This window comes from Miscanthus floridulus, chromosome 16 (genome assembly GCF_019320115.1).
Source record: "Miscanthus floridulus cultivar M001 chromosome 16, ASM1932011v1, whole genome shotgun sequence".
Classification (NCBI taxonomy): Eukaryota; Viridiplantae; Streptophyta; class Magnoliopsida; order Poales; family Poaceae; genus Miscanthus; species Miscanthus floridulus.
This window is the reverse complement of record NC_089595.1, coordinates 69,607,787-69,621,983: the sequence shown is the minus strand read 5'-3', so window position 1 is coordinate 69,621,983 and position 14,197 is coordinate 69,607,787. Positions and strand designations below refer to the sequence as shown.

Sequence of the window (14,197 nt, the reverse complement as noted above, 5' to 3'; positions counted from 1 at the left end):
GAACGCGTCGGGGATTGGCATACCAAACTCTGCTGATGATGACTCTTTGTGCGAAATCCCCCTACCTGGTGCTCCTCTGTCGATGTTTTTACCGGAAGATATTCGGTTCTTGGAGGAACTCGCCTGGTGCAAAGAGCAAGCATAGTTGGGACATAAGATTTATCCTGGTTCGGACCCCCCCGGGAAGCGAGTGACAGCCCTACATCCAGCAGCTACTTGTTTATATTGCGATCTCGTCGAGATGGCGAGATGACAGGTTACAAAGGGCTATGCCTATGAGAGTTTTAATGATTACAACATGGCGATTGGCTAGCTATTTATATCTAAGGCCTACTTGCCCTCCAAGTTACATAGTCGTGCCCTAGTAGAGTCTTGGCGTGATCTTCAAATATCCTTCCTTGAATAGGCAAGTCGTGAACCTTCGGGCCTCCTTTGGTACAGATTTGGTAGCCATCATATCCGGTAGTCGGGAATCCTAGGAGTATGGCACCATCACTCTTTGATCAATCTTTTTTGAGATCACAGGGGATGTATATCCCCATTTGAATTTTCATTACCATAGATGCCAGCGGAATCAGAAATGGTAATTACAAAGTTGGGTCATGAACCTAGAGATATAAAGCAAGGAAGAAGAGAAAAGGGGACAACACAACTACAAGGTTGAAGCATAAGCTCCATGTCAAGGGTAGGTCGTTGATAGCCGAGCAATGCACCACCCAGCATCAAAACTCCAATGATCTCCATTCCAAAAGCGTCTGTAAGGCACTAGGTCAAGAATGACAAACAACAGTTGTGGTGTACATCCTGTACGAGCTACATCTGGGATCCAATCTATGAGGAAGTGGTAATTACAAGGTTGGGTCATGAACCTAGAGATACAAAGCAAGGAACCGAAAATGATAATTACATGGTTGCCTAGGGGTCACAAGACCTTTTGGTGTTAATGATGTCGGTGATGCAACGCTAAAAGGAAGCAAAGATCGACACTATTAGAAATCTTCATTGTGTAGTGCTTCTTCATAATAGCCATGTTGTAGGAAAGAAAGATCTAGATGAGTGGCTAAGAAGGAATAAGGATACAATAGCCAAGGTTGTTTCCCTCTATGAGAAGAGGGTCTCTATTGCAATGGTAAAGAATAAGAAGATGGTGCTCCTAGTGAACTACTTTGGTTGATGTTTATGGCTCACATGTTTGGAATTTTGATACTCGATAAGTAAGGTGAGATGCTTATAAATGCATTGTATTTTGCGAAGTCAACTCTTACATAGATTGACTTGGCAACTTTTTGCTCTTTCGGATGGCAAAGCGATGCCACAACTCGTATATAGTTCAGGTGATAGTAGGCTAGTGTGAGGTGGTGAATTGGTGCCCCTCTAATCTATAGAACTTTGAGTCTAATGTGTAGCTAACATCAATTGAGTGATGGCTGATGGTAGCCACTCTAACTACGGATAGAAGACATGAATATGGTGTGTGGATGAATTTAAAGTGCTAGGTGAAACATTTGTTTCAAATGGCACGTGCATGTGCTTGGTGAACCTTTATGAATTACGAAATTGCTTGAGGTGGATGCTTCTATAATCATGACCTGTTTATGTGCCACTATGAAGCTGTTGGTTTAGTTTTATGTTTTGCTTTACCTTTTGGGGTCAACAATGAATCCACATTGACAAAGATATATAATGTGGCACGTGTTTCTGTTTGTACAATTCTGCTTCTTGAGCCTAGTAAATTGTCATTTGTCCTTGATTATATACTTGTGGTAGTTCTACTTGACCTAGGCAATGTTTGTCTATCTTATGTAATGATGTGTTTTTGCCAGAGATTGTTCTGACTTGTTTTGTCCAATGACGATTGCAGACTTAGCCATGTAAACAACTCAATTGGGATTGTTGTCATGCTTGGATCATACAAAGCATTGTCACTCCCCACGAGTTGTGTACTTAGCCATAGGGTTAATTTTGAGGTCCAGTTCAAAAGCTTGCATTGGAAACAATAGACATACTACATGTTTCTTTGGTACTAGTTGAAATCATGGGGATCGCTTTGCATCGATACATAACCCAAGCCAAGGAAACCTTATCCCTTGCCATGCAAGGTGACACCACTTCTACCGATTCAGAAAACCAAATACATGAGCACATGCACTCACCCTACTACCATACAACCAAACAAACCCTTCACCCACCCCCCAAAAAAATAACCAAACATGTGGAGCTACATCACATGGCCATATCCCTCATTGGCATGCATTGGCAAACCATGCAAACTAAACCTATAGCCAAGGGATCCAACAATCACTTCCAGAGTTTTGGGGTTTTGGAGGTTTGAGAATCTTACATAGATTGGTGATTTAGACAAGGTGCCTAGATGTGCTCTTGTAGATGAATTGAAGTGCGAATAGGACAAAGCTGCACGCTAAATTGCCGAATATTGAGTTTGAGTTTTGGGAGAAATAAACATTCAAAACAAACTTAGTTTATCAACCTGTTTTAAGTAGCCATAGAATTGGTTTTCACATTATTCGTTATGTGTTTTTATGGAAGGGTCTCTCTCAGGTCATTAAGTGAAATTTTAATTTATCAACCTATTTAAGAAGTCATGAAAATATTTTTCTCATTGAAGATTGAGGCTACTATATATATCCCTCGGTTCTAAATTATAAATCATTTTAGTTTTTTTTATCTTATATCAAATTTTCATACTTTTGACCAGGTTTATAGAAAGATGCACAAACATCTAAGTATCAAACAAGATTCATAAGATATACCATAAAATATATTTTGACAGTGCATCTACTTAATAAATTTGATCAAGCTACAGAAGTTGGATTTAGGACAAAGCTAAAATAACTTACAAATTGGAACATAGTGAGTAGATGCATCACGACGTGTTTATTTTATAAGTGTCTCTGTCCACAGACTCCCACGTACAAGAAATACAAAATTATTTATCGATATTGATGTGGTAGGCTAACCAGAAGAAACCACCAGGGCCACCCATACAAATATTCCCAAATATATATGATTTTTATTTAAATTTTCTTTTTTTATGGAATAATAATCCAAATAAAAATAGCAAAAATACACTCCTACCATTAATATAAAACACATGATTTGTACTTTGCCAACTCAAACAAATCATATTTTTTATATGAATTCAGATGAAGACAAATTCGGATAAAGATTTATGGCATCAAATAGGTATACTATAAAAATATAATTAATAAAGAATCTAATAATACTTAGTTGATATCTTAAATGTTATTATCTTATTACATAAATTTGGTCAAATTTAAGATATTTTAACCCTATAAGATTTTTAAAATGACTTGTAATTTAGAATGGAGGAAGTAATAAATAAACAAAATTCGAATATCCATTGCCTGCCGGACGTGGGCTTGACCTCATATAGTCACCCAAACCTAAAATAGATAGCAAGAAATCTAAAATTAGCCTCCAATAGAGTATCTATACGGGAGACCTATTTTAGGTTGTCTGAGAGGCGCAACCTAAATATGGACATCTCTCCTGGAAACTTATTTGTAGAAATAATTCTCTTTTGAGTTTTATTGTTAGAGAAGATGTTAAATATGTATTAAACTTTTTACCAATAACATGATGAATGACTCCTTTATTTTGGGTGTCGACGATAGTAGTCGGCCCAGGCTTGGAATGACTGACTGACCTCCGTAACCACAAAATCCACTCTGCGCGCCGCGCGCGTTCGCCCTCTCCATTTTCGCCATCTTCCCGCCACCCCAAAAATTTCCGCCCGAACTCCATTTCAATTTTCAACATCCTCCTCACATTTCGCTTCCCAAGTTCCCACGAAGAACTCGAATCCAATCCAACCTACCACGACCCAGCCTATAGCCCCGGCGTCCTAGCTCCTCCAGATTCCACAAACCCCGATCCATCCTCGACAGCGACTGGCGTAGCAGGTTCCTTCCCAGATCAGATGGGGAGGCCGCGGAAGACCAAGGCCGCGCCGGAGCCAGCAGCCCCCGCCTTCTCGATCGGTGCGCTTGATCTCCGCCCACGATCGATCGCGTTTAACTCCTTGCTTGGGTTTTCTGAGAAGCCCATACACGTCTTGTTTGGACAGGCAACTGCAAGGTGGAGATCCGCGGGAGTGGATTGCGGTGCGAGACGACGGAGCAGGATCTGACGATCTCCGGGCCCAGGGGCGCCAAGGCCGTCGTCTCTGGTACGCTGCTTAGAGGATGAGGAGCACGCACTTTATTCGATCTCGTAGTTTCGTGCAAACTATCGCCTCGGTTTACTCCTCCGCTCACACTGCCTTTTTGTGGGTGTGTCACGACGCTTGTGCAGTTTCTGGGGATCAGAGGAGCGCTTCGAATGGCGTCGGTGAGTGACTGCTGGGGTCTCTGCGGTCCGGTCATCTTTGATTTGGATTCAGTGGTGATCCATTCGCTCCTGTCATCTGATTTTGTATCGCATGTGTAGGTGAGGGCTCTCAGTTCATCCTCCTCAATCCAAGCGATGCAGATAGCCAAACCAAGTCCTTGCTTCAGGTAATCAAGTTTGTAATTTGTCTGCTTGGTTCGATAGCATTCAGAAAAAGTGAAAATTGTGACTATGAGTTGTTACACATGATATGCGTGCCAAGTTATTTGGTTAGTTCACCGTTTTTCTTGCAAATGCATGATAGCTCATATCTATTCTTCCTTTGATATTTCCAGAAAGTATTAATGCTTTACAAGCAAGAGCTTCCTACTATGGACTACGCTGCAGACACTGAGAGGAAGTCAAGGTTTCTTGAAAAATGCACAACTAATGGGTACAAACTTATCTTTCTTTCTTTATCTAAATTTCTATAATGTTGGGATGTCACTTGTGACTTATGACTCATGGTATTGATAAAATAGTTTTCACTGGAGTTTTGCCTTGACAGCACTATCATATTTTGATTACGAGAGTATAAAGAATTAGTATCCTGATTTCATGTTCCTGTTGCCCAGGAAATACAAGACTCTAATTCTGATGTCTAGCTCTGTGGCACAGCATGAAGAGGTAAACATCTTTACCATTTTACTACCAACGTGCTGTTCCATTTGACTCCGTTGTGTGTAAACACTATTCAGGACTTTTTTGTCTGACCATTTGTTTGTATTATTAAGTATATAGTACATAAAAGTTTCTGATATCTCATTAAACATATATTTGCCAAAAACTAAACCAAGAGATAAAAATTAACATGCTGTAATGAAGCAGAGAGTTCATATATTTAGAGTCCAACGTTATTAAGCCTTAGTCGGCTCATCAAGTGGCTAGATGACTGACTTGTCCACTTGGTCGCCTAAGTCAATCAACTAGTCCGATGTAGGCATGTAGCATCAAATACTGTACATCATGAAATTGTTTAAGAACATATACATCTTGTATATCATGAGATCACAAGGATAATGACATCAGTGAATGATGAGTTGGTTACTTAACTTACATGGTTTTAAACTTTTAATTTAACATATAGTTCCTGCTCCCCCTAGTGAGTTTCTGTGCTTGAAACTGAGAGGCAACACCATGTCATCTGTATAGTGACCCACGATTAGTTGCACTAGTTGATGATTAGTCGCTTGGGTTTGTTCACTAGCGCCCCTAATCGAGCCATTCTGTCCAGTTATTGCCCATGTATTACTAGACGGTTAATCATGGGTTCTTCAACAGCTTGAAAACATTGATGGAGTCTACAAATCAATTGATCTTATGCGTTAAAATTTGATTGGTGTTATCTATTCGTCTTGCCTTTCACAATGTCTTAATTATCCTACTTATATACCATTTCTTGTTAACTTTAGCACGATCTCTGTTACATGTAAATTTATGTCTAGTGCAAACCATTAATTTTTGAATGTTAACAACCTAACTTTCTGTGAATAGCTTTGAAGAACTATAAATTAGTTACTTTACCATGGATTTTGAATTTTGGTACGTTTCTATTGGAAATATAAGATAATTAGTTTTTTAACCTGAAAAACAGCAGGGGGGCCCCACTGTTAGGATTTTATTAAAGCAAAAAGAACCAACTGTACAACAGAACTAGAATAAAAAAGAAAAGCAACAAAAAAAAAAAAAATGAAACAGGAAGTCTGAGGTAGGATAGACCAAACTATGTACAAAGCTCTATCCAAGAAAGGAAGGGAGCGCGCTTGTTTTCAGAGATCCTGTGACTTTTAGGCAAGCTTCATCAACGAAACCTGTTTTCCAAGCAAGGAAGGATGGTTGGCCTCTACTAAAAATGTTGTTGTTCCGTTGCTTCCAAATTTGCCAAGCACTGATGATGAAGACTTCCATGAAAAAAGGGTGTGAGAACCGTGCTTCACTTGCAACAGCATATGAAAGAAATCAATCACAAGGTTCCACTGAACACCAAGGTGCTGCCAACAAGCCTGACTAAAAGGGCGTGTGAAGAAAAGATGAAGAGCTGTTTCTTCAACATTTTGATTGCACAGGACACAATTGTACTTGTTTCCTTCAAGCTTGCGCTTAACTAGTCAACCGCATAATAGTGATTCCTATCATTCTCCTCATAAACAAACTATACCTACCATGGATAGTATGGATAGAGAAATGAAATATTCTGCCTAGTTGCTTTTACTCAAACTATCATGCCAGGTTTCACAACTACTCTTTCATGCAGGTCATAGCTACTGTATCATATCAGATTGTGCCAGCTGACACTCAGTATGCTGAAATTCCTCTGGCAGTTGTGAGATCATCTTATCAACGTGTGGTACGTGTCCTTTGCAAGTTTCATTAAATCTTTTTTGGATTCTTCACTAAAGGTCAGTATTGTTTACAAGGAACTGTAACACATCACTGCACAGCTTGAGATTTTCACATATTTGTTTCCTCTGTTTAAAATTTGCAGGGGTATACAGAAGTAATGGATGCTTTCCTTTTACTTCTGAATTTTAAATTCATTTCAGTAAATCTATTTTACATGGTTAGATGCCGAGGAGAATAATTTTACTTGAATATCATTTAGTACATTATCTTAAATCAAGATTCCAGACTCTTTAAATGAACCTCCTGAAAAACTCAATTTGTTTGATGAATTACTAGTGTAAACTATAAATGTCCATGCAGCCCGAGGCACGGTGGTCTGACACGAAGCACACAATTTTGGCCCGATGGTCAGCGGGCCCGGGCTGGCCCAGCCCGAGGGAGCAGGCCGTGCTTGCGCCGCTGCTCAGGCCCGTGGGCTGGCACGGCAAAGCACGGCACGGCACGGCCTTCGACGGTCGGCCCGGCCTCCCCCCTCCCCCTCCTCACTCCTCACCTCCCCAAGGCCAGCCTGTTCCCTTAGTCGGCCCAGCCAGTCGGCCTGCTCCCTTAGGCGGCCCGCGCCCCACTCCCCGATCCCTAACTCCCTTCCCATCCCCCCCTCTGCATCCCTCTGTAGGCTCCCACAGGTGCGATGCCGCAGCCGCAGCCTGCACCTCCCTCCGCATCCCTCCCGCAGGCGCGACGCCGTAGCCTCTCCCCCTCCGCATCCCTCCCGGCTCCCGCAGGCGCGACGTCGCAACCTCTCCCCCTCCGACATCACTCGCGCAGCACCGCAGGCCGTAGCTTCTCCCCTCCGCATCCATTGCACACGGTCCTGGATTTGGGCCCCGGACGCGTTGCCGGTGCCGCGTGGGACGCCCCTCCCTCCCCTCGGCCCTCGCGCATGGGTGTCGATGCCACGCCCCCACGCGGACGCCCCCTCCCCGCCTCCACTCCGGCGGCCACGACGGCAGGGGTTTCCGCGGGCTGCAGAGGCCCGGCGGGCGCGTTCGGGCGGAGATCCGGAGCACCGCGCTCCTAACTCCCTTCCCCTCCCATCTCTGCGCCACGGACGTCGATGCCCCCTCTGTCTCCTCGCTGGTGACAAGGGCCCCAAGGGCAAGGTCACTGGCGGCCACTGCATCTCCGGCTGCTTGCGCTTCCTCCCTTCCCCCCTCTCTTTGGCTGCTCGCGCTTCGTCGTGGGCCTGGGCTGGCCCGGCACGCTGGACTGGCCGTGCTTCTCGGGACGGCCTGGCCCGATAAACGGCCCAGCAAGCCGTGCCTGGTGTTAGTCGCTGAATTCTTACTCTTGGTAGTAGCAGAATTCTTACTCTCATCGAGAGAGGATGACACTAGGAGTTGGGGCAATTTTCTGGTTTATTTTCAAATGCCATGCCAACCTGAAGGGTTGGGGATACATATTTATAGGCTGCTAACCAGCCAAGCATATGCCAAGATGCTAGTATAAGATGCTGTCCTAGATGCTGTCCTAGATGCTAGTCCTAGATGCTGTCCTAGATGCTGCCCTAGATGCTAGTCCTAGATGCTAAGATGTTAGTCAAGGGTGCTGTGCTGTCCTTGGGCAGCAAGACCACAAGGACCAGTCAAGGATGCTGTCCTTCATCATGCAGCCACAAGGAGCACAGCTGCAGCCCCACAAAAAAAACCATAGGGACTTATCCATCATTGTACAGAGACTTATCCATCATTCTCCCCCCTAAGTCTTGTGCGTCGTCTTGTGGGAAAGTTGAACCATCCTAGTCCTGGAGCAGAGCTCAAAGAACTTGATCCTCCCAAGGGGCTTGGTGAGCAGGTCCGCAAGCTGGTCCTTGGTGTTGATGTAGCTCGCCTTGACGCTCCCTTCCTCCAAACAACCTCTGATGAAGTGGTACCTCATCTGGATGTGCTTGCTGTGTTCATGGAACACGAGGTTCTTTACCAGGGCCAGAGCGGACTTGTTGTCCACCCTGAGCTCTACCGCTCTAGTGTCTCTGTCGAGATCACCGAGCAGTTGAGCGAGCCAGAGCGCCTGAGTCGAAGCGGTGGAGGCCGCTATGTACTTGGTCTCACAGCTGGACAGGGCCACCACCTGCTGCTTGACCGACTGTCAGCTAACGAGGCACTTGCCGAGGAAGAAGAGGATCCCGCTCGTGCTCTTGCTGGTGTCGCTGTCGCCGGCGTGGTCGCTATCGCTGTACCCGACGAAGTGTGTCGCCCCAGGACACCTAGGGTAGTAGAGGCCGTGGTCGAGAGTCCCCGCAACGTAGCGGATGATCCTCTTCACAGCCTGCTGGTGCTCCGTCGTCTGTCGCTGCATGAACCGACTGACGTAGCTGACGGAGAATGCCAAGTCCGGCCGTGTGTGGGCGAGGTAGCGAAGGCTCCCCACAAGACGCCGGTATTGCGTAGTGTCCACCTCCTCCGTCGTGCTGTCGCGGCTCAGCTTCAGCCTCTCCTCCATCGGAGTGAGACCTGGGTTGCAGTCGGTGAGCCCAGCTAGCTCAACGACGTGCTTGGCGTAGGTGGTCTGTCGAAGCGTGATCTCGGAGTCATCCTGGTGCACCTCGATTCCCAGGTAGAAGGAGAGAGGCCCCAGGTCACTCATCTGGAAGGTGGCCTTCATCTCTTCCTTGAATGCCGCCACCTCCGCATCCTTGGTGCTGGTGATCACCAAGTCGTCGACGTAGACACCCACCAGCAGAGCATTTCCTCCACTGCCCTGTCAGTAGATGGCCGCCTCGTGCGGGCTTTGCTCGAAGCCCATCCCCTTTAGCGTGGAATCCAACTTGGCATTCCACGCCCTCGGTGCCTGCCGCAAGCCATAGAGAGCCTTGCGCAGGCGGAGCACCTTGCCCTCCTTGCCGGGGATCGCAAATCCCGGCGGCTGGTGCACGTAGACTTTCTCCTTCAAGTCGCCGTTAAGAAACGCCGACTTAACGTCCATGTGATGAACATGCTAGCCCTCCTGGGCAGCTAGCGCAAGGAGGAGTCGCACGGACTCCATCCGTGCCACGGGAGCAAAGGCGTCGTCGAAGTCGACCCCCTCCTGCTGCATAAAACCTCGTGCCACCAAGCGGGCCTTGTGCTTGACAATGGCGTCGGCTTCATCCCTCTTCAGCTTGTACACCCACTTAAGGGTGATCGCGCGGTGACCACGAGGAAGGTCAGCAAGCTTCCAGGTGCGGTTCTTCTCAACTGCATCCATCTCCAACTGCATCACGGCGCGCCATGCCGCGTGTCTCTCGGCCTCTGCAAACGACCCAGGCTCGCCGTCGTCACACGCAAGGTGCAACTGCGCCTCCAAGTCGTGAGGCACCGGTCCCGGCACCGGCTGGTCGCCGAGAAGGTTCTCCATCATACGGTACCGCAACGGCTCGCCGTCGTGGTACGCGTCGATGCGCTCCTCGTCTTGAGAGAGCGGAGTGGTGAGCTCAACCGGGCTGTGCTTGACACGAGCTGGTGTTGGAGTAGACGTGCTTGGAGAGGTGCCTGTCGGTGCTGGTGTCGGCTGTGGTGGAGCCGGCGAAGAACTCATCGCAGCCGAGGTCCTAGCTGGAGAGTGTGGTGCTGTCGGAGTAGCAGGCGCCAGGGTCGGTGGAGGCTCGGGGACTGGGGTAGACGCGCTCGCCGAAGAAGAGCTGCCTACTCCCCCAGCTCCCTCGAAGTGGACGCACTCGATAGTGAAGTCGTCGTACGTCGGAGCCGAGCCGTCGTCCACCGCCTTGTCCCACGCCCATCCTCGCCCTTCGTCGAACACAACGTCGCGCGCCGTGCGCACACGCTGTGTCTTCGGATTGAGGATGCGGTAGGCCTTTGAGCCATCCGCGTAGCCGATGAACACTCCCGGAGTGCTCCTGTCGTCGAGCTTGCTGATGTGGCCAAGCTCCTTGGCGAACGCGAGGCAGCTGAAGACCCGCAAGTGGGAGACCGCCGGCTTACGCCCATGCCAAGCCTTGTACCGCGTCCTGCCGTCGAGCGCCTTGGTAGGCGAGCGATTGAGGATGTAGACGGCCGACACCACCGCCTCTCCCCAGAAGACAGCCGGCATCCCCCTCTGCTTGAGAAGGGCCCGAGCCATCCCCACAACCGTTTGGTTGCGTCGCTCGACGACGCCGTTCTGCTGTGGGTTGTACGACGCGGAGTAGTGGCGCTGAATGCCCTCATCAGCGTAGTACGACGCGAATTCAGCCACTATGAATTCGCCGCCGTTGTCGGTGCGCAGCACGCGTAGCTTGCGGCCGCACTCCGCCTCCGCAGCAGCCTGTGAGCGCCTGATGACGTCCGCAGCCTCTCCCTTGCTGCCGAGGACCATCACCCACATGTAGCGGGAGAGGTCGTCGACGAGCAGCAGGAAGTAGCGTCGTCCTCCCGGTGTGGCCGGTGTCACCGGGCCACACAAGTCCCCGTGCACAAGCTCGAGCCTCTCCTTGGCTCGAAAACTCGCCCGCTGGGGAAAGGGGAGTCGCCTCTGCTTTGTCAACACGCAGACGTCGCAGAGCTGCTCCACATGGTCGAGGCACGGCAGGCCTTGCACCATCTCCGTGGCACTGAGCTGCTTCAGGGCCTCGAAGTGAAGGTGCCCGAAACGCTCGTGCCACTGCCACGCCTCGTCGTCCCGACGAGCAGCGAGACAGAGGGGTTGTGCCACCTGCACGTTAAGGACGTAGAGTCGATTTGCGCTTCTGGATACCTTGGCGAGAAGGCGGCGACGGCGATCCCAAATCCTCATGACTCCATCCTCAACCACCACACGCGAACTGTTCTCATCCAGCTGTCCCAAGCTGATGATGGAGTTCCTCAACGCAGGGATGTAGTAGACTCCGGTGAGCAGCCTGTGCTCACCAGACACGGTGGTGAAGATGACGAAGCCGACGCCCTTGATCTCCACGTCGGAGGCATCCCCAAACTTGACGGAGCCTCGGACGCTAGAGTCAAGCTCGGTGAAGAACTCCCATCGACCGGTCATGTGATGGGTGGCGCCGGTGTCGAGGCACCACCCGTCAGTCTTGTCGTTGCCGGAGCCGTCGTCGAGGAGGGCGTGTGCTTTTGGCTCGTCAAGGTGGAGGAGTGCCGCTACGGCCGGTGCCGCTGGAGGTAGCTCGATGCTTGCATGTGCCATGAACAGAGCCGGCTCCTCCTCCGCCTGTGCGACGTGGGCCTGGCTGCGTCGTGTCTGTCGACAGTCCTTGGCCCAATGTCTCGTGCTGGCTTGTGCCTGCCGGCGGCGCCGCCCTGGGCGCCTCCGCGGGCATCACCCTCGGCACGTCCTCGCGCCCCAGCCTGGGCGTCTCTGCGCGGCTTACGCGGCTTGCCACGCTTGCGGCCGCCTATCGCGGAAGAAGGCTCCCCCTTCTTCTGGTCACCTTGGCTGGCAAGCCACTGCTCCCGAGTGAGAAGGAGCTTCCCACCAATGGTGATGGGCTCCGAGAGAGACTATGGCTCATCGCTGTCGACGCTGGTATTCTTGATCCTTTAACCAATGCTGATAATCCTTTTCCTTCTATCGCTGCCACTTATTCAACAGAATCTGAGATGTAACTCGTGGCTTTGTCATCCCTGCTTTTGATGTTCCTCCCTGCTTATATTGACTCTTTTGCTCATCGCGACGTCTCTTAATTTCCCTGTATTCGTCGGCCGATATTTGCATCTTGGGATCGACTGTTCTGGCTTCTTTTGATTTGGTTGATGTTAGGACCTTAGTCTTTCCTTTGAGTATCCCAGCATCAACCATGTTTTGATTTCCTAGGAAAGAATTATCATCAACTTTCATTTTTCGAGGCGTATCAAATTTGAGCCTCCCTTGCTGAATAGCTCTTTGTATATGCTGCCGAAAGATTCTGCATTCATTAGTGGAATGAGAAGTAGTGTTATGGAACTTGTAGAACTTCTTATTCTTCAACTGATGATGGGGTAACATAACAAGACCATCGGGCAATTTGATTTGTCCTTTCTCAAGCAAGAAATCGAAGAGCTTGTCTGATTTGGTGACATTAAAGTCATAGCTCTCCTCGACTCCTCTTCCCTAAGGATTTGTCACCATTACTGTTTTCTTGCCCCAATTCCATTCACCCATAGCAACCTCTTCTTCTTCATCTTCATAGCCGTCATCAACTGAGTATGGATTGTAAGCCTCGGCCACTGTGGTACTTTTTTGAAATCGGGTATCTCTGTGCATACTCTAGAATTGGCTATTGAGCGCTGCCACTCATTGAGCTAATTGACTCAAGTTATCAAATTCTTGTCCTAGTAGCTTTTCTTTCCACATTGACAGCATTCCTTGAACAGCTAAAGCAACTAATTGATCATCGGCCAAGTTTAAGGAGAAGCATAAGTTCCTAGTCTCTCGGAACCTCTGAAGAAACTCAGTGCTTGATTCATTAGTCTTCTGTCTTATAGTTGTCAGATCGGTAATCTTCTTTTCTCCAATCCTAGTGTAAAAATATGTATGGAACTTCTTCTCTAGGTCAGCCCAATTGGCAATAGAATTGACTGGTAGTGATGAAAACCAAGTGAAGGTTGGCCCTGATAGGGATAAGGAGAAGAAACGAACACGATGGGCATCCTCAACTGATGCTTCGCCTAATTGTGTAAGATACTGACTGACATGTTCTATCATGCTTGTACTGTCTTGGCCAATGAACTTAGTGAATTCTGGGAGCCTGTAATTTGTGGGAAGAGCGACCAAATCATACCATTCTGGATCTGGGCGTTTGTACGAAAAGGTCAGCCCTTTTGGCTTCAGAACGAACTGATTTTTTATCATCTTGGTCACCTTCAGCAGCAACTCATCAGCATTTGAATTTGGATTTCTCTGTACTTGCTGACCCATCTGTGAACTGAAATCTCGTGTGCCTTGATACCCTAGATTTGGAATCATGTGAAAGGTATTATAGTCTGATCCGTAGTGATATCCTTGTGGAATCTCCATCTGCTGGGTTCTTTGCTGGCTTGCTGCTTAAAGTCTCTGATTATAAACATAAGGATCTATATCTCTACGGATCCTTTGCATTGATGGTGCTATTTTTTGAGCCGACGATGGTATGTGGCCTGATGTGCCAAAATTGATCACTTGGTTCTGACTTTGCCCCGCCAGCTGTTGCACATGTTGTACTGATGGTCCAGGATTGTACTGTATCTGATTTGTAGTAATTCCTTGAGTCTGTTCAGATGAAACCTAAACTGCCTGGACGTCACCATTACCAGCCGGTGCTGCTTCTTGATGGCTGGTACCGACTTGATAAGTCCCTTGGGTCGACGGATCTAGAATGTTGTAATAAGCCGGCCTAGCTTAACCAACTGGACACCTATGAATCGCTTCTTTCATGGTGTTGTGGAATGTGTCCAAGAAAACTTCATTTTGGCTTGATATGGCATCACGAATAGATTTTCTACAACCTCCATAA

The 14,197-nt window shown here is 48.1% G+C and overlaps 2 protein-coding genes across 2 annotated transcripts; one reads left to right on the top strand and one right to left on the bottom strand.

Moving 5' to 3' along the window:
- The first annotated feature begins 3,954 nt into the window (after positions 1 to 3,954).
- Positions 3,955 to 7,094, top strand: LOC136510800 (uncharacterized). Its single transcript, XM_066505135.1, has 9 exons — positions 3,955 to 4,022; positions 4,109 to 4,210; positions 4,336 to 4,371; positions 4,471 to 4,538; positions 4,707 to 4,804; positions 4,986 to 5,037; positions 6,665 to 6,757; positions 6,896 to 6,970; positions 7,032 to 7,094. The coding sequence occupies exons 1-9, from the start codon at positions 3,962 to 3,964 to the stop codon at positions 7,092 to 7,094; spliced, it is 648 nt and encodes a 215-aa protein (XP_066361232.1). The 5' UTR covers positions 3,955 to 3,961.
- A 1,323-nt stretch (positions 7,095 to 8,417) lies between these two features.
- Positions 8,418 to 11,115, bottom strand: LOC136510799 (uncharacterized mitochondrial protein AtMg00810-like). The gene is made up of 3 exons (XM_066505134.1): positions 10,882 to 11,115; positions 8,955 to 9,348; positions 8,418 to 8,440 (listed from the first exon to the last, which is right to left on the bottom strand). Exons 1-3 carry the CDS (start codon positions 11,113 to 11,115, stop codon positions 8,418 to 8,420), a joined length of 651 nt encoding a protein of 216 aa, XP_066361231.1.
- Positions 11,116 to 14,197: the final 3,082 nt, after the last annotated feature.

Coding starts and splice junctions, on each gene's coding strand:
- LOC136510799 (XM_066505134.1), bottom strand. CDS start 11,115: ATGTGGGTGATGGTCCTCGGCAGCAAGGGAGAGGCTGCGGACGTCATC. Junction 9,349..10,881: donor TCGAGCGACGCAACCAAACG/GTTGTGGGGATG, acceptor GAGGTGCACCAG/GATGACTCCGAGATCACGCT. Junction 8,441..8,954: donor CGCCGGCGACAGCGACACCA/GCAAGAGCACGA, acceptor GTGGGGCTGCAG/CTGTGCTCCTTGTGGCTGCA.
- LOC136510800 (XM_066505135.1), top strand. CDS start 3,962: ATGGGGAGGCCGCGGAAGACCAAGGCCGCGCCGGAGCCAGCAGCCCCC. Junction 4,211..4,335: donor CGCCAAGGCCGTCGTCTCTG/GTACGCTGCTTA, acceptor ACGCTTGTGCAG/TTTCTGGGGATCAGAGGAGC. Junction 6,971..7,031: donor CAGTAAATCTATTTTACATG/GTTAGATGCCGA, acceptor TCTTAAATCAAG/ATTCCAGACTCTTTAAATGA.